Source organism: Pantherophis guttatus, chromosome 2, assembly GCF_059756535.1.
Source record: "Pantherophis guttatus breed Tessera chromosome 2, ASM5975653v1, whole genome shotgun sequence".
Classification (NCBI taxonomy): Eukaryota; Metazoa; Chordata; class Lepidosauria; order Squamata; family Colubridae; genus Pantherophis; species Pantherophis guttatus.
In genome coordinates this window covers 98,764,384-98,788,064 of record NC_142064.1, presented here as the reverse complement: position 1 = coordinate 98,788,064, position 23,681 = coordinate 98,764,384, and the positions used below count along the sequence as shown (strand labels likewise).

At 36.3% G+C, this 23,681-nt stretch overlaps 1 protein-coding gene across 11 annotated transcripts in view; it reads left to right on the top strand.

Annotated features, from left to right (window-relative positions):
- Nucleotides 1-17,677, top strand: part of TEX15 (testis expressed 15, meiosis and synapsis associated) — a 48,035-nt gene extending 30,358 nt beyond the window's left edge. For 6 of the 11 annotated variants that reach the window (XM_034410832.3, XM_034410836.3, XM_034410831.3 and 3 more), the window contains exons 7-9: nucleotides 2,151-7,984; nucleotides 11,631-11,692; nucleotides 15,959-17,677. In XM_034410832.3, the coding sequence (XP_034266723.2) occupies nucleotides 2,151-7,984; nucleotides 11,631-11,692; nucleotides 15,959-17,009 (6,947 nt within the window). In that variant the 3' untranslated portion in view covers nucleotides 17,010-17,677. Of the gene's footprint in view, nucleotides 1-2,150; nucleotides 7,985-9,566; nucleotides 9,743-11,630; nucleotides 11,693-12,500; nucleotides 14,690-15,958 lie in introns of those variants that run through there. The other 5 variants (XM_087888295.1, XM_034410838.3, XR_015732746.1 and 2 more) reach the window with 4 other exon arrangements.
- Nucleotides 17,678-23,681: the final 6,004 nt, after the last annotated feature.

Sequence of the window (23,681 nt, the reverse complement as noted above, 5' to 3'; positions counted from 1 at the left end):
ACACTGCAGCAGATTTAAAACATAGACATGTATTTGGAACACTTTGTTGCCATCTACTGGTCATGTAGATTTTTACAGCACATTTCTGATTGTCATTTGATGCGTGCCTGCATTATTTATAGGTTGGATATCCAGCTCAGCTGTGGTTTCTTTAGTCATGTCTTAAAAAATAAACTTGGTAATAGTATTTGGGTCTTAAGCTACAACGCCAAAGCTAAACAAATCAACATATGGTTTAACATAATGTGTATGAATAAGGTCACCAGCAGAGTTCCCAAAATCTTCTGTCCATTTCATTGTCTAGTTGTTCTCACTTGCTACAGCCCAGTCTGCTTTTTCACTACTTTCCTGCTTCTTTACCCTTTTTTCTCTCACATTTCTATTCCTCTCTGTCCTTTTTCCCCTTCTGCTCATTTGTTTCTGATTTTTCCAGAGGTTAGTCATCTTCAGTGATAATCAACCAAAAATAGAACTGGATTAATACAATTTAATAAGAAATTTTTATTTCTTATAGTTTTATATCTGCATAACAATGCAAAAGGAGGTGAAGGTTTACACAAATGAAATGTGCAAAGATTGCTTCAAATTTCATTTAAGTCTGAGTTGTAATTTCTGGCCAGCAAATTTCTCTTTTCAGATTTAAATACTCCTTCCTCACTACAGTGCTCTTGAAATTGTTCATTTATAGGTTTCTGAACAACCTGCACTCTTTTTCTCCCATCTTACTATTAAAAAGCAGCAGCTGGATTCACATAGTTGTGATTTGTTTGATTTTTGTTTGATTTTCTTCATCTGAGCTCAGCTAGCCATGGTTTATTAAACTATGGTTTTAGGCATAGGCATTCAGTACAAGCCATGATAATATAACATTTTATTTATTATTACATTTATTTGCCACCCATCTCACCGTCTGACATGAGATGAGTAATTTACATATATCATGGCAACATTAAGTCATTTGCATCGTGTGCAAAGTGATGTGACAAGGCAAATGATACCTTTTGTTCCCATATCTCCTTCCCCCACAGATAATTATGGCTTAATCGGATGTGTAAATCCAGTCAAAGTATTAAAAATGTATTTTTTGCAATTGTACTTGAAACTTTCTTTTTTTTAAAAAAAAAAAAAGATAGTTGCTAGTTTGGTACTGGACAACCAGGTGTTGCATTTATGCTGATGGGTGGCACAATCTGGACTGGCCAGCAAGAAAAAGGGAATATATAATGCAGAGGCTAGATGCTTCATAAGTGGAAGGAAATAGATCCTCAAGGGACAGCTTTGGCAAAAGTATGAATTGAAATCCCGAACCCTCACCCGGCTTCTCACTGCTGCCTTCAGAACTACTCTTCTTCTTTTATCCTAAATCAGCACAGGATCAGGCTTTTTAAAAGGGCTTTCTAAAATAAATTTTCAATGACCTGTTCCATTTGCTACCATTGAAAAGGTACTGTGAGCTATGTTTTTCCCAACCCGATAGATTTTTGACAGAAGGAAAAAAATATGAGAAACGTTGAGAAAGCACAAAAAGGCTACAAATACGAGCTTCCACTCCAATAAGATTCTGAGGGTCATTCTGTAGTAAAACTCTTGGCTGGAAGTGGCCAGAGTTTTTAATGTTATCTTCAGAAAGTATTGATAGATTTGCCTCTTTATGTCACTGCCCTTTGGAAAAACAGAAAAATAGCAAGAAATCATTCATAGGCATACAAAATTATTACTATTCAAGCATGTCAACATAGCAATTCTACAGTAAATGTTGCTACAGAAATTTGCTATGCCTCTAGGTTTTTTAAATCCTACTGGTCAGTCTTCACTTTTTGATAATACAACTTGTTCTATCTTTGGATTTGTATAAAATTGTTTGCAAGCCAAACTGAGTTTGTGGAAAATTTCCCCCCTAGAATAACTGTTTACTGAAACTTAAGAAACATAAATATAAGTTTGCTTCCTAAAGTTACATTAGCTTAGCAGTTAGAATATTCCTGGGCATTTTAGCTATTATAAAAACTTGGTGAATGGTTAGAAAGCACGCATTAGCACATCACCTATCAAGGAGTCAGAAATAACTATCTATTTGGTTAAAATATGTTTTTTCTTCCTTAGATAAAATATTATAACCCTCAAAAATCATATCTCTCTTTCATTAACAGGAGGAGTTATCCCTCTGGAAAACTGTACACGGGTGACAAGGATAGGTAAAAGCCAACTCATCTACGAACATTTCAGAAAACCATTAGAAACGTATGTATCTGGAGAAGTTTCTTCTATTTCTAAAAGTGTACAGAACTGGAATGATTCTGAAGACAAAATTCACTGTGAAAAAAAGAAACCCAAGCCAGCTACAAGATGGGATTTAACACAAACGAAAGCAAATATTCCATGTAAATCTGGTATGGAAGCCATCAGAGGTGAACATGTGGGGGATGATAAGACTAGTTTAAAAATAAATCCGGAAGATTTTTCTGACTGGGAAATTGGTTCAAGTACTGTAACTACTTCAAGGTTAATTAAAGATCCAAGATTAACAAGAAGAGAACAGAATGTGGTAAAGCAAAATGAAGAACTTACTATGAAACCACCTTTTTGTAATGACACCAGTATAAGCACATGCAAACTAAGTCCTGACAATGTAACAGCTAGCAAAGACAAGAAGCACAGTCGAAGAGAAATGGATAGCCAGGTTCAAGGGGATGATATTTTTCCTTCAGAAATAGAGCATTCTATTCAACTTGACACCAAATGTGCTACAAACAATTGTACTTCATCAAAAGCAGAGCATTGTGGTAATACTTTTCAGTCTGCCTGCTGTAAAAAAATGTATGCTTATGAATGGCTTTCATATGAAATCACATCGGAGAATTTTGAACAAAATAAGCGTCAAGCTCTGAAAATTTTAAATCTAAAATCTAAAAATTCCAACTTGGCTGAAAGCAATCAAAAAGATAAGCAAAAATATTCAGCATCTGAAAAAGCAAATAACTTCCTAGATAATGATTATACAATAAACAATAGCAAAGAAAAATCTTCCAAAAGAATTAGCAATGTAGAGAACCTCGATTATCATCCTTCTGATACCTGTATAACTGATGCTGTTATAAGAGGCCTTAGTGAAAAAAGTATATGTCTTTCCAAGCCAGAATTGTTAGACACAAATAATTTTGAGGATAGGGTATGTATTTCTTTATTTACTGAAGGACAAAAAAAACGTGAAACAAGCAACACAGGTGAAACATGCTTTAATGAAATACATATGAACCAATTAAAGGAGAAGATTCCATGTGGACAAGAAGGCAAAAAGTATAAATCTGCAACAGAAACTGCATTTAAAAATGCAACAGAAAGCTCATCAAGAAAAAAGCAAGAACCTGATATGGTTTTGAAGAAATCTGTAGATAATATGAACAATTATACAAAAACATCAAAAAATTCAGATACTTTAGATTTAGAAAGCACAGATTTTATTTTTAACTTGAATCTTCAAAGACGCTCGTTAATAGAAACAGAGCTAACGAACACAGAACATTGCAAAGCGAAATTTGAAGAATTGCAAACATTGCCTACTAAAAATAATGACTTGATAGATCACGAGAAAGTAAATCACACAGTGTTACTCACATCAGTTCCTATATCTTTGGGAAATACGGAAATCAACAAACAGTCTGAAAATACATCTTCAAATGCCAGTTCTGATAGCTTTTGTAGTCAAGTTCCTGAAATATTTGGGCAAGATTTAGAGATGAAAAATGATAACACCCACAGCTTAGACATTTGTGGTGAGATTGAAAATGTATTAGAAGAGTGTAAACAAGGTCTCTCAGTGTGGTACAAGCCACATAATCATGGAAATATTAGTGAAGAAAATGATTATTATTATTTACAAGCACGTTTAGATTGGAATAATCTGTTTGGAAAACCTGGCTCGAATGTAAATCTTTCAAAAGATCCAACTTTGAAGACGAATAAAGATAATTCTTTATATAGGGAGAAATCTGGGAAGGAAAGTGGAACTGAATTATTGAATACATTTCCATGCCCTGATTTACAAATTACAATAACCAATATAGTTCAGTCAAAATTAGAAACTAAAATGGAAAAATGTACAACTAAATCTTCAGCGCCCAAAAAATGTATTAAGTGGACAAGAGGGGGGAAAAAGAAAAAATATGCAAAGGGACAGCAAAATTCCAAACAGTATCGCAAAAAGAAAGAACTCAACGTACGGTCTTCACCCCAGATTTCTTCACTATCCAAGGGACAGTTTAAAGAAACCGAGCAGCCTGAAAAACATATTAAGAATATTTTAAGTGCCCTTGACAACACTGAAGCATTGCTATGCAAAACCAAATGCCCATCTCAAAAAATAATTGGTGCAATGTTTCAGCTAAGAAAAGCTCGGAAGAGTGTTCAGAGTTTAAAAACAGTGACAAAAGCTGGAAGAAAAACTCCAGGTAGTGTATTCTCCAAAGCAAAAAACATCTTACCGAATGGTATCTTAGTGTTAGATTCTTTTGAAACATCAGATTGCAGTACAGATGTATCTTTTAGCAGTGATTGTGCTAAAAATAAAGCAATAAAAACAGTCTCTGAAAAAAATGCTATCTTAGATACTACAGGAATTAAAAGCATAGAGCCAATTAGCGCTGAGCCTTTCATATGCAACAAGAAGAGATTTGCTGGGGAAGGCCTTATTGGAAATGCACAAGAAAAGAATCAAGAGAATGTAATTACAGCCATGGAAAACAAGCACACTTTGAGTTCTGACACGAATAGCTGTAGAAGCAAAACAGATGGAAATCAGTTTAACTCTTCTAGGACAAGAAAGGAATTAACTGTCTCTCAAGGAAGGCAAACAAATGATGATGAAATGTTCAAATCTCGAGGAAAGATGAGTACTGTTAAAATTTCTACATCAATTCAACCAACTTTTGAATCTGCTACAAAAATGTTCGGATCAGATATTATTTCTGCACCTTGTCCCAATTTGAAAAAAGCAAGCAATGACAAAGAAACTGTGGAAATATCTGCATTACAGGAAGAAAACATGATTTTGAGTACTGGACAGTGTCATGATTCATTGGCAAGTTGGCCTTTAACAGAAGAGAACCTTAATGCTAAAACCTCTGTGGTTCAGTTAACTTCAGAAATCCATAGCAATAGGTCACTGTCATTAAAAACAAACAATTCATCAAACAAAAATATAGGTATGAATTGCTCTGAAATCCCAGCAGGATCCTCCAGTAGACAGAAGCAAAAACTAGATTCTCATTGTAAACAGGCTTTTTCAGAATCAGAACATTCTTGCCTTAATACATTTAGTCAAACAACTGAACAGGAAATATATACTGCAGAGAATAGGCATTGTAAATCATTGAGCAAGTCAATTGAACACCAAGGAAATACTAACAAAATACCATCTAGTGATGATCTGCTATCTCCTACATCCTTCGAAGATAATAATTTATGCCAATCATCTCATTGTTGCGTATTACAGAGACTTGTAGAGGAAAATGTAAAGGAAAGAGAACTACCAGAAACCATGATTGACTCTGCAACTGAAAGACTAGATATAATCCATGACACTCCTCTGAAGTCATTAAATAATTTAGATTTAAAGCAGAAAAGTTTGAAACAAATAAATCATATAGTTAGGGAATCCACATGCAGACAGACTTCCTCAGGCAGTGCTTATAACTGTGACCAGTTTCATTTTAATTCTCCACTAACTGCAGTTTATCATGTCATGCCTGATGAAACAAACAAACTCTTCACTAGCACCAAGGCCAAGCAAAAGGAACGCTATTTTTCAAGCACATCTTCTGATCATTGCAGCAATTTCAGGAATCACATCAAACTTTCCAAAGTAGGAATCAGTCTAAAATCCTGTGATTTCAGCTCTAAAATATCAGAGATCTTACAAAAGGCAGATAAAACTTCATCTCTGAATATACTGCATGAACAGATTTCATATTGCAAAAGTGCTCTTCCTTTGTTCATTACAGCTTTTGAAAAAAAGCAAGGTTGTTCTTTTGAGCATGCTTTGATTTCTAGGGAAATACTTGGAAGCTCTAATGGAAATATGCAGGCAAGTCAGAAAGTAAAACCTTGTGCTATAGAAGCATTAGTTGAACTGCAAATTATAATGGAAACAATGGAGTTTATAGAGAATAAGAAAAGATTTTTAAAAGGTGAGCCAACTTTTCGAAGTTTGCTTTGGTATGATGATTCGCTGCATAGTGAACTGTTTGGTGGGCATTCAGGTTATCAACAGCAATCAAATTTATATCCTGCTTTTCAGATGAGATTAAAATACAATCCCCTTAATGAATTACAAATCTACCACAAGCAGTTAATGGAAGCTTTTGAAAACACTATATCTGAGAATAATTCTTATTATTGCTTGTTGAAATTAAGGCGAGAAATAGAGGAATGTGAATCAGTAATGAAACAGATTTCCAATTTATCTGATTTTTTTTTATCTGTGCCTTTTACTTGTGGAGCTAATTTTGGCGATTCTATAGAAGACCTAGAAAATTCAAGAAAAAGTACAATGGATTTAATAAATATATCTAAAAGCCTTCCAGGCATGAATTTGAGTGCTGAAAAAGATAATCATCTCTGGATTATTATTGAGATTATTGGTAAAAAAACAGAATTTGTAAAGACATGTACTAATGAAGAGTTTAATCTTAAAACTTCATTATTTGGTCTGGAACATGTATTTTTTGATGCTGCTAAAAATCTTGTTTGGCAAGAAAGAAATACATCTTTAAATAACGGTTCAAAGAATAGGAAAGAAGTGCTCCAAATATATGAAATTGCTGTGGCTAAGCTCTTTGATATTTATGAGCGTATGATGGAAGATTCTGGATGTGGAAATGATGATAATAGAACTTTTGGAGGATATACTGAGAAATGTGCAGAAGACTCTCATAACTGTAAAGATGTTTGCTCTCAAGACAATGCAGATTGCCTCATTGGAAAGTCTCTAACTTTACAAGATAGTTGTAATGTAAGTGAAATCTTGGATGAAGCACAGTCTGCCGATATTGAAAGACTGCAAAAGCTCATGGGCAAATGTACAGTGCAGTTGGAAATGCTGAAAAAGTATTTTCAGATTTTACAAGAAGAGGATATAACCATACTGATAACCCAAGAAAATATATTGAACTTCATGAAGAATGGAGGAATTAATCCTGTCATTCTGAAGCCGGAAGCTATCGAAATATATACTGAATTGGCAATGATGTATGAAACTATTTTTTTCCTTAAAAACTCAATAGCGAAACAAGGAGATAATCCGCGATTTCGGAGTTTACTATGGTTTGATTTATCACTTGTACCTGAACTTTTCCAGTGCCAAGAAAAAATGGCTTTCCTGTCTTATCGGAAAGAAAAGCTTTTAGAAACAGTGGAGGCTTCCATCTTTGAACTTCAGGAGGAGTTGAACATTATTTATGACTATACAGAAGCCTTAAATTGCTCTTATGCGCTTCATCTTCTCACAAGAGAATTTGCGGAATTTTCAGAAACAAGAAAAATGTTAGGAACATCCAAGTCGCCTGTCTCCATGTGTATAGATTTGGCACCATATGCTATCGCTTTAAATTATGGAAGTACAGTTTCTGAATTAGACTATAACTATAAACAGTTTTCTTTACTTCTTGAGAAATTGATTTTGTACAAAAAGAAAGATGTAGGAAAAATAGCTCACGTTATGAAGGTGATGAAAACCATTGCACATATGAAGTTTATCTGTTCCGAACAGGAGAAATCACCTCTTCCTGTGGTTATACATCAAATGCTTAAAAACTGGAGAAAAACTTGTCGGTTGAAACGGCAGCTTGTAGGAACACGGTCGGATCACAGTGACCAAAATCTTCAGGCTTCCCAAACTGTAAACAAAAGACCATTTAATGTAACTTTAGAAGACGAGCCCTGCCCATCAGAAGAAAAGATTGATGTCTCACATAACAAAAAGAAAAAGGTAATGTCATCCAAAACCTTCTCTAAATGGTGCTTTGTATATTCACTTATTTACTTATTCAATTTACATGTCACCCATTTCCCGCATAGGGCAACTTTGGGCGGCTTACAGAACATGATATGTGAACTTAAATCATGTATTATGTAAATGATAGATGAAACATTTTCAAGAGCAATGAGATTGCTAATAGTGTACTTTTTGGAGTATATTTTTCTATCCTACATATTATTGTATTTGACAATTTTCAGATATAATTTGGAGGTATGGTATTTTCCATTATTTGAGAATAAACGGTGGAGCAGTGGTTAGAGTGCAGTACTGCAGGCTACTTCTGCTGACTGCCTGCAATTTGGCAGTTCAAATCTCACCAGGCTCAAGGTTGACTCAGCCTTCCATCCTTCTGAGGTTGGTAAAATGAGGACCCAGATTGTTGGGGGATATGCTGACTCTGTAAAACCACTTAGAGAGGGCTGTAAAGCACTGTAAAGCTGTATATAAGTCTAAGTGCTATTCCTATTGCTTAAACAGGTGGATTAAGATCATAATGGAGGTCTCATGGGAAATAATAGAACCTCTGCTTTGATCTTAATACCAAACACCAGTTCCTGTGTATGTGTGTGAGTGTGTATACACACACACACACACACACACACACTCTCAAAACTATTTTATATACAAAGTGAAAAAAAATGGCTTTTTTGGAAGGAAAAAGAATAGGATTTTTATTGTAACTGTACCACTTTTGTGTTGGTCTGATTGTTCTGTTATTTGGGAGTAAGGATAAATAAATTAATTAATAAATAGTAAAAATAACCGCATAGAAATATTTGGGTGATTCTGATTTACTTTTCTTGACAATTCCTACTGTGTACATAATTCCATTCTTGAACTTAAAAGTAATGTACCAAACACTGCACATTATTTGCATTAATATAAAAAGACCAAACAAAGAAAGCTGTGCTTTACAATCTCAAAGTTTCATAAATGGAATAGTACACGTAGTCCTCAACTTACAACAGTTCATTTAGTGATTGTTCAAAGGTACAACAGCACTAAAAAAATGTGACTTATGGCATTGCAGCATCCCATGTTCACGTGATCAAAGTTCAGCCACTTGGCAACTGATTCATATGATGGTTGCAATGTTGTAGGACCAAATGATAACCTTGTGCAACCTTCCAACAAGCCAAGTCAATGGGGAAGCCAGATTCACTTAACAACTAACTTAACAACTGCATGATTCACTTAATAGCTGTAGCAAGAAAGATCATAAAATGGGGCAAAACTCACTTAACAACTGTTTCTTTAACAACAGAAATTTTGGGCTCAATTGTAATCATAGGTTGAGGACTACCTGTGTATATGGATTTGATTTTAAAACACCAGATGATTTTTCCTTTTAATTTTGTGTACCAGTAAGTAAAATGTCTTAAGTCTCAAAAGTTTACTTTAATGACTACTTGCATACTCTTAGACTAGAATTAATCCATTATATGATTAGTAATATACCGATTGAAATAAACCATTCCCAGAATGTTAGGGGATGCATGTCACAGCATTTCCTTCCAACTTTCTTCTCCAGGGACCTAGATCTTGTTTTACGGCAGAGAAAGAAATGGAAAGAAGGTCCCGCAGGTATTGACAGAGCAACTGCTTGTCATTAGAAAATGGAGGCCTAACTACAAGATTGAATCAGTCCCATCCTTTCAGTACTCATACTTTTCAAGATAGTGAGCTATTAAAGAAAATTATGGAAAACCTGTTGTCCTTGTTCCTTGTAAACTGCTTTATTGGATTGCTTGAGCACTTGTAGTTGGATTGCATAAATTCAGTGTTCCCTTATCTGCAGCTGCTGCTTTTTCAGGAATGCTACTCTTTCTATTAAAGAGTCACTATCAGTATATACATGACACTTTCTAATCCATGTATATTTTGCCAGTAAACTGCTTTTCTAACAAGAAGTTTCAGGAAGATTGTTACAAAGAGTAAATACAAGTCTGGGGTTTTTTTTATTATTCCAGTTAATTTGGATTTTGTTACGAAGGAAATAAAAATATGTAACTAATGATTTGGAATGTTAATAGTTTCTGTTGCCTTTCAATCCTGCGGCCTCATCAATCCCATACTGAGATTTCCATGTAACTTTAAAACCAACAGATAAAATAAGCAAATCTGAACCAAGAATCAGCATAGTGGTTAAGGCACCAGTCTAGAAAGTGGGAGACCATGAGTTCAAGTTCCATCTAAGGCAGGAAAGCCAGCTGGGTGACTTTGGGCCAGTTATTCTCTTTCTCAGCCCAAGCCACTTCATAGGGTTATTGTTACAGGAAAAAAAGGAGGAGGAAAGTGTGCTGGATATGTTCACCGCCTTGAGTTATTTGTAAAAATAATAAGGGCAAAATACAAATAAATAAAATATCTAGGTAAAGTAAGAAGTAAGACAATGAAACTTAAAGGATTAGTTGTGTATAGAAGTTCTAATATACCAAAGTGAACTTTGGTATATTAGTGTAGTTAGGATCCCCAGAGTGTTATATCATGGCTAATAGTCTATTGAACAAAGTCCCTGATTATTGCAGGCAAAGATAGTCCTATTATCCATACAGTATTCCAAATCATTGTTGACTTCACTGATGATGCCTATTTTTTTGAATTGGAGCAGTGAAGCCTATGAAGTGAGAAAAATGATTCTCTAGAACAGAGTTGGACAAGTTTCAGATTTTCAAGATTATACTAGGTACACTGGATAGAAAAATAGGATTATTTTTGTTATTATTCATTATTTCTGCTTAACAACAGAAATTTTAAGTATTTTAAAGCATACCCTGTATTGGTAAACCTTATTTCTACACACCTTGCCTAAATCCTTGTCTTATATAACTTGAGAATACTGTCTTTCTTGAGATTCTGAGAAATCCTTTCTTAGTTCTATTTTAGAGAATATGCCTTCCAGAGGCATCAAGCTACATCCATAATTTTCAGAATGGAAGTTTTGGAATTCAGTTAGATTGAAAAAGGTTGATACACACTTTTTATTCCTTTTTTTTTTCTCAGAAATTCTACACATTCCTTGAAATATGTTATTTAGATTTCTTTGTTTTGACGTAATTGATGTTAGACCTACAATTACCATATTAAGAATAGTTCCCAGCATTCTCTGTGAAGTGAAAAGCACTGTGGCTTTATTTTCAGTTACGTAGGTTTCTTGTTATAATTCATTCCCACTACCTTTTACTGGCTCTATTTGCATCCATATGCACAGATTTTCTTAATTCTCCTGACCCTGAAAATTGTACTGCCAACATTCTATATAGACATTTGCTAACATCAATTTTTAACCCTGAATATGTTTCCCAAAGTTAAGACCCTAGAATGTTTTTTTTTTTATTTTACCATTAATTTTGTATCAACACTTCCTTTTGCTCATGATACAATTTAGAATTTCCTTAATCACACAATATCCAATTATTACAGCTTTTATGTTAAAGAACTTGTTAATTGCTGTGAAGATGTGTTATTGCAACTCCAGGAAAAACAAATGCTACAAACTTAGTTTGCAACACAAATAAGCGTATGCAGAGCATTGGTAAAACAAAAACACATAACATATTTAATTCAGTTTATATTGCTATTTTTAATCTCTTAGGTAGCTGCTTCATTGATGACAACTTTCAAGATAGATGAAAAAGAAGCCAACAGAAACATGAGGTATACATAATAAATATAAATATTGATTTAATACAAAGAAACACCTAGTGCATTTGTTCACATCTTTTATTATTTCAGTTTTAAACTTTTGTTCAAAAAATGTGCTTGGATAAGACTGAAGTCCAACAATACATCAACAGATTTTTCTTCCTGCTACAGCCTTTTTATTTCTTTCCCTCTTCCACATCTGCATGGGAATAAAAATTGCCAGTTTGATTGAGGAATTTCATTAGTGATAATTATATTGTACGAGGAATCTTGATATTAGTTCCCAATAAGTTATTTTTATTCGACTTACATATAGTATAAAACTCTTAACATAAATGGATGATTCACAAATATATGCCAGATGGTTGGAGGAGAAAATAAAGAGAGATTACTGACCTGTGTTAAGACATTGCACCATTTAAAACATACAGCAAGTCTCGGTAGTTTTTATTTTAAAACTCACATTTAGGATTTTTTTCAAATTTTATCATTATTGTATAACCTTAAATATGCTTTATTTTTGGGTGACATGTTAAGCATGTAGCTATAACAAACTTTGCTAGCTTCAAAACTAGTTCTAGAGCTAAAATGATCTTCAATACTCTCAATAATGGCTTATACTGGGGAAAATCAATCTGTAATTTGTTTAACTTCCTGATGGTGTTAACTGACATCAACCATAGTGCTGATATCCCTGAGCAATGCCCATTACAATTTGTGTTTTACCATAAGAAACAACCCCCTCAGTCTGAAATGATGCTCATGGTTTGGCTTTTTGAAATCCTCCATGGTTCTATTTTGTCTCCTTTATCAAATCTAGATGAAGCCGCTGGAATGTAGCCATAAATTTGGAATATGGTGTCAGCAATCTGTATCCATCTCTCCTTCTCTGGAGCTTCCAAAGAAGTAGTGGGCAAATTAAATCATTACCTGGAAGCAGTGAAGTATTAGAAAAATGCTTATAAATAAATTGAACCTAATTCTAAAAATGTGTAGGCAATGCTTGGTTGCTTTTTGTCAAGGCATGGAGGTTCTCAGGCATCCTAGTCATGGTTGTCCCAAAAGTGCTTTCAAAAAGGCAACTGGACTTTCTTGATTTTTTCTTGGAAACTTAATACTCTAGAGTAGTGACAGCTAACCTTTTCAGCACCGAGGGCTGAAACTGGAGCACGTGCACTGGAACCCGGAAGAGAGCAGCTGGCTGGTGCGTATGCGTGCTGGACCAGTTGTCCAGCGCACATGCGCATGACCGAACCCAGAAGAGCAGCTGGCAACGGTGCACATGCCCACAGCGAGGGCTCTGAGTGTCACCTCTGGCACAGGTGCCATAGGTTCGCCATCACAACTCTAGACTGTTAATTGGTTGACTGCAAACAGTATAGATCTTTTCGATTTCCCACCAGTTAGTTAGAGCTGAAGAAGTTTCTTATATGAAAAGTGAAATGTCTTCAAGAAAAATCAAGAAAGTCCAGTTGCCTTTTTGAAAGTATCTCTCTATGCAGAGTTTATTCCCTTAAGAACTAGGGTTACTGCTTGGTTTTATTGTAGAACAATGTGGGTAAGCCAGTAGTGCTGTATTTTGCAGTTTTGGCTACTTTATTATCTTCATAAAAAGAAACAGAATAGGGTGTTGTACAAATAATCTGATCACACTTAAGTTTATTTACGCTTGTGTTTTCTATATGGAGCTCCATGTTGTAGAAAATATGGAAATTTCAGGATGCAGAATGAGATCCACTGTGTTGATCATTGTGTACTAGTATTATGTATTGATTGCTATCCTTTTCCACAAACCAGCTCAAGGGAAATGTACACACAACAAATTCAAAATGTAATTTGTTTAATACAATGCGGATTCAATCAGTATAGTTTATAAATGATGGTATGGTAGATTGTGTTCTTTTCCCTAATGGCAGCCCCATAGAATTCCCTGTCTTGGAATATTTAGTAATCTATTTCACTTCTCACTTTCAAACAGACAAGGAGTAAGAGGACAGGAGTACGAAGTTGCTTTTTTTGCCATTTGAGTTTCTGCTGAAAAAGGCTTGTTAACTGACCAGCTATCTTAGTGATTGCCTCACAAAAGTTATAGAATATAACCTATAGAGTGTAAAACAGAGATGATTGCAAAATGCTCTTTGTATTTTTGCTTTTAAAGGCTGAGTTGTATATACTCTCTAGAGTTCTGACATGCGGGAATGGGGTTCTTCCAACTCCTGTTCCCATTTCTGGAAAAGCATTTGGCTATCCTGCTGATAAAAATTCCAATTTCCCTTGAGTCCTCCTGAGTCCAACATTTCCTCATGAAAAGATTCTTCAGAGACAGTCCTTACAGTGGGGTTTGTTTCTGTATTTGATTTTTTTCTTTTTTCTTTTTGAATTTTATTGATTAGTATTTATTTGTTATTTATTTTATTGCATTTTTATCCTACCTTTATTCCTTTATAAGTAACTCAAAGGGAAATTTATGATACGTAAATTTTTTTAAAAAATTATATTGTACAAATTGTAAAAGTTCCAAATAAGTATAGGAATAATTAGCAATATGAAAAAGGAGAATGCTAAATATTAGGTAGTGAACTATGTCTAAGATGCATTTGGGGTGTACTAAATTTATTATTTATTATTAATTTGTATTTATTTATTATTTAGGAGAGCCACTTTAATGTAGTGGTTGAGGCATCAGGGTAGAAACCAGGAGACTGCAATTTCTAGTCCTGCCTTAGCTATGTAGCCAACTGGGTAAATCTGCACCAGTCTCCTATCTAAGCACTGGGAAGCAAGCAAGGGCAAATACTTACGAAATCTTACCAAGCAAATTTCAAGAACTACACCAGCAGTCACGAAGAGTCAACACTGGCTTAAAGGCATAAAAAAATATTCTGAAAACTGTTAATTTTTACATCTGTTCACCCGTTTTTGTTTTTATTTTGATTTATGATATAGTTAAATAGTGCACTAGCATTTAAAATTGAATTTATACAACATATTAAAACATGATATGGCTTACTTTGCTTTGGCTTAACTTGTACAATCTCAATCAATTGCAATTTATTCAGCAAACCATAAAACAAAGTGAATATATAATCAGTTTAAGATTATGAAAGAAAATATGCTTTGAGACTTATGCCATTTGGATTTTGTAACTCATTAAGCTGAACTTTAACACTCAGATTTATTAAAATCCTTTGTTAAAGATGCTTTGTCCATATACCAGTGATGGCTAACCTTTTCTGCATCAAGTGCCAAAAGTGTGCACAGACACCCATAATGCAATGCATGACACACACACACGCAACCCCATGCATGCGTGCGTGACCCCCTGTGTGCACCCCACCCCCATGCATGTGTGCATTCCCCCAGGGTGCACGCACACATGTGCACCCAACCCCCACGCATGCAAGACCTGTGCATGTGGGGCAGAGACTCGAAAACCAGCTGGCTGGAGGGAGGCGCGCGTGCATGCACAGCAAAACTGAGCTGGGGCGATGGCTCGTGCCCGCAGAGAGGGCTCTGAGTGCCACCTGTGGCACGGGTGCCATAGGTTCACCATCACGGCCATATACCACAGCTATTTTTTGTTCTCTAATCTGAACTAGAATAAAAATTGGTATATTGCACTTTAAGCAAAATCTTAACATTATTTTTGCTCCCATATTATTTAGTTTGTGTACACCTACATGAGAAAGCAATTGTCTTTGAGAAGGATTACAGAACAGCTAGCCAAAATATTTTTAAAGTTGATGAAGTCCTTAACTTTTAAATAATACTTTAGATAGTTTTTAGTTTTAACTTTTTTTTTAATCATCATGTTTCTATTTTCATAAGATATAAAGGTGTTATCTTCACAAAATGAGTGATGAAAACATGAATATAATAATTGAAAGACCTCTCAGAATGGGATTTCATGTACTGTATGTACACATGCTTACAGCAAGGAATAAGTCTCTGCTGATTATGCTTACATGCATGAGTCTTAAACCTTGAAATTTATAGTCAAAATTTAAAAAGCAGTTTATATAGGCCTGATCTTCACTACTTTAATGTCTCATTCTGGGTTCATAAATATAAATACGACAGCAGTTTTGATGAATTCCAGAAAACCCTACTGTTTTAATGTGTTGTTGTATTGAATTCTTTTCTTCATAGCACTTCTGAGACATTTGGAGAATTGAGAAGCTGATTTTACAATGAAGGATATTTTAACATTCCACCCTTTTGATATTGTAAAAATTATTTCAAAAATTGTAGGAAATTAATCTGATGTTTGTTTTGCAGAAACAAGTGTAAATCCTCAGAAGGTGAAGGACCACAGTTAAAAACTCCACTGGAAACCCAGTATAGAAACAATAGGAATTTGAGAGAGAGAACACCAATCACTTTTTCACAGTTAAAAGATCCCTGTGAACTTATTCATGCTCCACCAAATACCTCAGAAGTCAAATTGAATAATGCAGATGCATTTTCAATTCAGCAAAATTTGCAGGATCTAAAAAATGTCAAAGAGGGAAGAAAGACCAGTCAGTATGCAAAGGAATATGATGAATACTTTTCATCCTATAGTGATGTAAATAAATGTATGTCTGTATCTCCAGTGAAAGTTCAGAGATCTGCCGAAGAAGCTATTAGCTCAGTGGAAAAATTAGGTGAAGGTGATTTTCTACTGGTCACAAAAAATGCACAGCAAAACTTAAAATTTGGTGGTTTTCAAAATGATTCAAATGTAGAGTCTGAATGCAACATGGACATCAGTTTATCCCCAGACAATAGTGCAAATAGTGAAAAATCTGAAATTCCCAAATACCCACCCCCATATAACTCAGAATCCTCAATGGTGACAGAATTAAATAAATTCATGGAACAGCAAAGTTTCCAATCTGAACCTTCTTTCAGTGACAATATCCAAAATTCTGATGAATGGTCTCCTATTAGTCAAAATGAATATTTTGAGGGAACATCTATGCACATGTATAGGACTTCCTATCCTTACTATTCATGGTACTTCTATCAAACTAATAATTCCCACTTAGTAACTCAGACTTACCAAGAATTAAATTCCTATGAAATATATCCACTAAATCCTGCAGTGTCTGCAACTGCATATACAGTGAATACTGCATACTCCAGTAGGTTTCACACAGAGACTATTAGTCACTTTGATGTTAGAGAATCACAAAGTTTTAATATTGCACAGGCCCATCCAATGCATGGATACTTCAGTTCTATAGCAGCTTATCCATATAGTTATCAGCAGCAGCAAATTCGATATGAAGAAAATTGGCCTTTGTCACATACTGTTTTTCCATATCCTTCCACTATTGGTTTGTGAAACAATGCCATTTCAATAATTACTAAATCACCAATATTTCTGGAGGTGATATTTTTTGAATGACAGTTAATGGTTGTCAGTATCTTTGTCCAAACAAAGATAAAATTCAATTAGTTTCAGTTATAACACGGATGGTGAGTTGCTTTTTAGCTTTTTAGATTTCTTCTTACATATTAAGACAGTATGAAAGAAATAATACCGACTCAATGTGTTTGTTAAATTTGTCGCCTATCTCACCATGGGCTATTCTGGGTGGCTTAACAACAGTCAAAAGAAAGAAATGAGTCAGGTCCCATAGATCCTTATTGGGACGCTGCCGTTCTGGTAGGGAGGGAGCCTGGAGGTATTCCTCAGTTTATAACCACCTTTCTGGTGCCTATCTAACCTGTGCTTTGATTTACCTTCCTGGGAACGAGTGTGGGGGAGGACCATCTGTTTTGTCTCAGCTCCAGAGCCTCCAGCAAGCAACGAAGATGAAAATAGCTTATCACCTTCTCAGCCTGCAATTCTCAAAACATCTTCGAACCTGCAGATTGGCTTATTCAACACCGGACTGAGGGGAGGGGTCTCTAACTTAATATAACGGAATTGCACGGGAATCCTCAGATCTTGCTTTCTTTGTTTTGCTATGACTTTCCCTCAATAAAAGTTTCCTTTTGAAATGTCAATTGTTTCAAGAGTTCTACTTTCTTGAGCGGAAAGGAGAGGCAAGTCCTTACCAAATGAAGAATGTAAACAGAAATAAAATAATAGAACAATAAAATAAAAAGAACAAAATACAATGGGTATATAACAATATGATAGTCCTAATATATGAATGGTTACAAGGATCATTTCCCAGCAATTATTTCAAAACCCACACAAACCTCATTTATCAGTCTTCAACTAGGAACAGCATTTGATACCTCCAGTTTACTATTCTGAATCCATCCTGCAATGTTAATACAGCATCGGCAGGCAGGGAGAGGAGACTAATAATAGATTTTGTAATTCTGCTCCAGTATTTTGCTCTACATACTTGTATTTAACCTTCTTTCCATAAATCAGGAAAAAAAATCAGGATCTGAGAGAGTAGCCTGATAAGTAGAGAGAAAAATAACCTACACCCATCATTTTTTTTCTGTCTCGGCAATACAGGCTTGGAAATTCAACATATTTACTAATGTAACACATAATTCTGCTCTAAAATCTATACTTGTGACTTTAATGTCTCATTTGTTACAAGACAAATTGCAAATGTTCTTTCATTTGTTTAACTAAAATATTAGCCATAGAATGAGATAAACATAGGAATGAAGGCAGAATCCAGCATTACGTAAATTTATTTTGCACTGAAATGCTTATAGAATCTTTGAAGAATTTTGTGTAATACAGATGACAACATCAAAATTGCCACTGTACTTGAAAAGGCAAAACAAAAAGATGATTTAGAAATAGCTGAACTTCAGAAGAAGTAAAAGGTAAAGGTGTCCCTGCAGAATTTACTCCACTAGTTGTAGCCGTCTTTAGGGGTGATTTCCTTTTTCTTTTTAAGCCATTGAACCAGTGCTGTCCAAAGATTTTTCCATGGTCTTGTGGACAGCATGACATCATGTCAGTGTGAAACATGGAATGCTGTTATCTTCCCACCAAAGTGGTACTGTTTGTCTACTTGCATTTACATGCTTTCAAACTGCTACGTTGGCAGGAGTGAGGCAAGTGACAGGAGCTCACCCCATCACACGGTAGGACTCAAACCACCAGAGTATAGACCTTTTCCAGCATCTTTTAAGCCACCATGCCTCCCTTTCAAAAAAGGTAGAAGTAGAATTACATATAGCATGAATTAAATTACAAGCATGGGCCATATCTATTGTACTATTGTTCTGCAGAAAAAAGACTTGTGCTGTTACAGTGAGAATAACATCACATAACATTCGTATTTTTGCTTTATTTTCAAAGGTTTAACTGGTCATTTTTTTTGTCCCAAATTAAATCTTTTTTCATGACAATCTTTCTGTCCAATGTTTTGAATAGTTTATTACCGTATTTTTCGGAGACTCACCCCCCCCCAAAAGGGTGAAAATTTGGGTGCATCTTATACAACGAATGTAGCCGAAAATGTGAGGCACGAAGGCGGCGATGGGCTGTGGCAATCCCTGCAGCCTGAAACAGATTATTGGGGGTATTCCGCCAATCAGCTGCTCGTGCTGAATCAGGCTGCAATAATGTGCTGAAGCTGACCTGGCTGTTTGCTACTTGCTGCAAGAACATGTCAGAGTTTGCAGCAGCAATCACATCAAGAAAGCACACACAAGTAACTGATTCAGCAGGATTCAATAACTTCTTTTTATATATAATATGAAGTAAATATACAATACCAAAAGCAGGTTTTCCAGCGTGGTAGTAAATACAAGCAAAACACAAGCAGAGGAGAGGAGTTTCAGTTTCAGTTTTGAGCAGCAGACTAGTTTAGAGCTCAGCACAGACTCAGAGCTGCAGAGCTAAGCCACACCCAGGTGCCAAACTGTCTCCTTGTTGCTCATACAGCAAATACTGTCAGTTTCCACACAGCCCTCAACTCTCTCACACACTGACAGGACACTAGCCAGATGAATACTGATGGATGATGGTAGGCAGAGGCAGATTTTTTTTTCTTCCTCCCCAAAAACTAAGGTGCGTCATATACTCCAGAGCGTCTTATACTCAAAAAAATGGTAAATGCTTACTTAGATCTTTGATGATAAGACGGTGAATCTTATCTGCCAGTGAAAACTTTTAAGAGAAAATCAAATCCATGAGCGTTTCATAACCGTATGGTACAGGTAGTCCATGTGTTATCATGGCAACTGGAACCATAATTGCCACTGCTAAGTGATGTAGTCATAAAAGTGTGATAGCAGCACTGCTCCAGCAGTCCGGTTGCCATCATTAAGAGAGGGCCTCACAAGGCCGTGTTTCCTTTGCTTGTGGGAAGCCAATAGAATATGGAATCACGATCATATGATATCAGCTCACTGCAATATCATAATCATAAGTGGGTGCTATGTGCCTGGATTGCAATCATGTGACCACGGGAACAATGCAATGGCTAAACCTCCCAAGCTTCAGTAAGTCCAGTAAGTTCAGCACTGTCGCAAGTTTGAACAGCCATTGAACAAGTACCCAAGAACTACTTGTACGATTAAGGCTACATTGGGCTGTTGGCATGTTTAATCAAATGAAATAGAAGGTCAGGTTTTAGACTTGACTTGTCCACACAATACAGTTTTGCATTTTAGTGGGTTTAAATACTGTACGCACTGAATGGTGCCCAGAGGCTGTGGAAAATGAACTGCATTGGTTACCTGGTTGCTTCCGGATTCAACTCAAGTGCTGGTTTTAACTGTTAAAGCCCTTTATGGGATTGGGGTGGGTTATTTGAGGGACCAACTCTCTCCAAAGGTATCTGCCCATCCCATCAGATCAGGTAGAGAGGACATAATGCAGCTCCCATTTCCTGGGGAATTATGCCTAGGAGATGGGCCTTTTCTGCCATCTTCCCCATGCTATCTTCCCCACCCTCCAGAACACACTCCCCAGCCCCAAAGTCAGTTTAGCTCTATTAGAAATCTTACCAGGTTCATTTATGAGCTAAGAATAAAATATGCAGGCAGAGGAGAAACCTTGCCTTTGTTCCTTGAAAGTGTGTGCAAAGGTAAACCCTTCAAAAATTCTACAAAAATGTATTTAGCAGGTGCTCCAAGAGGGAACGCTTTTAGGCATCCTGCCGAGTTGCAGTTTCCTTTTGTTTAGCATTTGTTGACTGAAAATAGTGATCTCTGGAGAAAGGACATTTTTTTTCCTTATTTGATTGAAAAGAACTCATGTTAGGCTCAGATTGGGAACAATGTTCACGGGATTAGATTGGCACTTCCTGTTGCTTTTTAATCTTTGTCTAGAATCTATTGATAGACTAAGATTGAGGGCAAAAGAAGAAGGGGACAACAGAGAACAAGGTGGCTGAATGGAGTCACTGAAGCAGAAGGCATGAGCTTAAATGGATTCCAGAGGATAGTAGAGGACAGGAAGGCTTGGAGGAACATTGTCCATGGGGTCGCAATGGGTCGGACATGACTTGGCAACTAAACAACAGAATCTATTCTAATTTGTGATTTTGAAACTTTTGTCCCCATTACAGAGGGAAGAATATAAGTCAAATTTAAAAAAAAAAAAGAATGTGGTGGGAGGACTTATTTTCTTTTACACAGCTCCATCTCTATTAATGTTCAGGAAGACCCTCAAGATATGGCTTTGCTGATGGTCCTGGGGGTATCAGGAGAGCAGTGAAATTCTAACATGGCTCCCATACTGTGGTTAATCTTTGCTTGTGCTTTGCTATGTTTTTTTTTCTTTTAATAATGACTTTTATATTTTAATAATCATTCTTATATATTTATGGTTTTAACTAATTGTGTGCTGCTCAGAGTCACTTTTTACAAATTGAGCAACCATATAAATTTGATAAATGAATATTATTTAAAGCTGCAGTTGTTACACGACTGGATATGTTGCTACCAAATTGCTAGCGAAGCCCATGAAGTGCTAAACAAACAACTTCTAATTCTGGATAATAGGTGAAGTTGACAGAAAGAGGACAAATATTACTAACCTGTAAATGACAATCAATAGTATAGCCTAGTGATGGTTAAGCTTTTCGGCACCGAGTGCCGAAACTGGAGCACACTCACACACACATGCACATGTGCCAGAGCAACGGAACCTGGAAGAGAGCAGCTAGCTGGTGCGCATGCGTGCGGTGACCAACTCTTCCGGGTTCCATCACAAACAAGATCACATGGCTTGAGTTCCTGAGCAGAAAAAGGGCCGAGATGCTGAGAGTGCCTTGGTTTTATGCCCTCTGTTCGGCTTTGAATTTGATCTTGTATTCTGATTGGTTGTCAGACTCCCATGGGGCCATGCAGGGGCAATTCTGTAGTCTGTCTGTGTGCTAAGTTTGGTTGAGCCTTGCTGGGTGATGCAATCTCTCCAGGTGCCATGTCGTGAGTTCTGTTGCTAGATGGGTAGAGGGCTAATCCTACCTTTGTTGGATCTTGGGTGAGGGCAATGCCAACTATGGCTCTGCCTGCAGGAGGTAGATCTTTGTTATGTAGAATAAACTAGCCTTAATGGTCCATTGACAAAGGTGTGGGGGCTGAGTTTCTGCCTCCCTTTTAGGGAAAATATTTTGCCCTTTTAATATTTCCTAAAATATCTCATTTTCCTAGGAGAGGGATGGATGCTAACTTCCTACAGTGGGATGGGCAGCTATATAAATTTGTTAAATAAATAAAACTTCTGATTAGCAAGCAATGGCATAACTCTGGCTTGAAATTTTCAAAACTCATTAAACTTGAGTGAGTTTTTGTTGTTAGTTGCGAAGTCGTGTCCAACAACCTATTTTGAGTTTCTGAATAAAGCAGAAGAATGAACTTTTGTGGTCCTCTTATATTCTAAATTCTTAATAAACTTGAATCAACATTTTCTTTTCAATTTTTTTTTTTTTTTTTTTAATTTGATTTATATGCCGCCCTTCTCCGGAGACTCAGGGCGGCTTACAGTGCGTTAAGCAATTGAAAATGTAGTACCAATTAACAAGGTTCCTGAGAGGACAATATCCAAGCAAGGTATGCTACATTGCCATTCACTTGCGGTAGAAATTTTGTTTACAGTTGAATTGAAATCACCGTGCATTTCATGCCAGGTTAAGACATGTACTTTCCCTGCCATTTTAGCCGTCTCATTTGTGTATCTTATTATATACAGTATTTTGCTGGTGTATTATTGTAATAACTTAGCATGACTTACATGAAATTATAGCCTATTAGACACTGTAACCTGGGTACAGTTCAGTAAAATTCCTTTTTCTGGAAGAATACGAAGTTTATGCCGGCATAGCAGTTCTACAGTGCTTTATGTGCCTACCATCATGATGTCCCAAGGACAGATCTTCCTGAAGTTGCTGAACAAAATTCCATCTCTTACTAGATAATACACTGGTTGATGCTGCAGAAAGTACACGTGAGTCTCTAGGAGCCTCTCTAGGAGTCTCTGGAGGCTGGGGACAGGAAAAAATGTCACTTCCTGTCCCACTGGGAGTCGGGAAATGGACCCTTTCATCCTCCGTAGGGTCTCCAAGGGAGTAGGAAAGGCTGTTTTCGCCCTTCCCAGATACACAGAGAGGATCTGGAGCCAGGTAAGAAAGAAAAACGGGCCTTCCCCGTTCCCCTTCCCCGCCCCCAGGCTCTCCAGAGGCAGGAAACAGCCTGTTTTCCTACTTCTGGTGGGCCCAGAAGGCCCGAAAATCAGCTGGCCGGCGCGTGCATGCGCCCCAGAGCTGAGCTGGTGTGCCCACTAATATGGCTCCGCGTGCCACCTGTGGCACGCGTGCCATAGGTTCACCATCACGGTCCTATAGCATTTCATATTGTATATAGTAACTGAGTACTAATAACACTGTCTCAACATACAGCAGTGAAAAATAAATGTCCCTAGACAAAACTAGGGACAAAGACCCTTGGTGAAATTCTGCATTTAATCAAAAGTTCACCCCGTCCCTAAGAAAAGTGTAATGATAATAGGCCTAAATATAAATTAGGGTATATAAAGTGTTCTTGTAGTTTTATTCAATGTATTCAATGTTATACAATTATT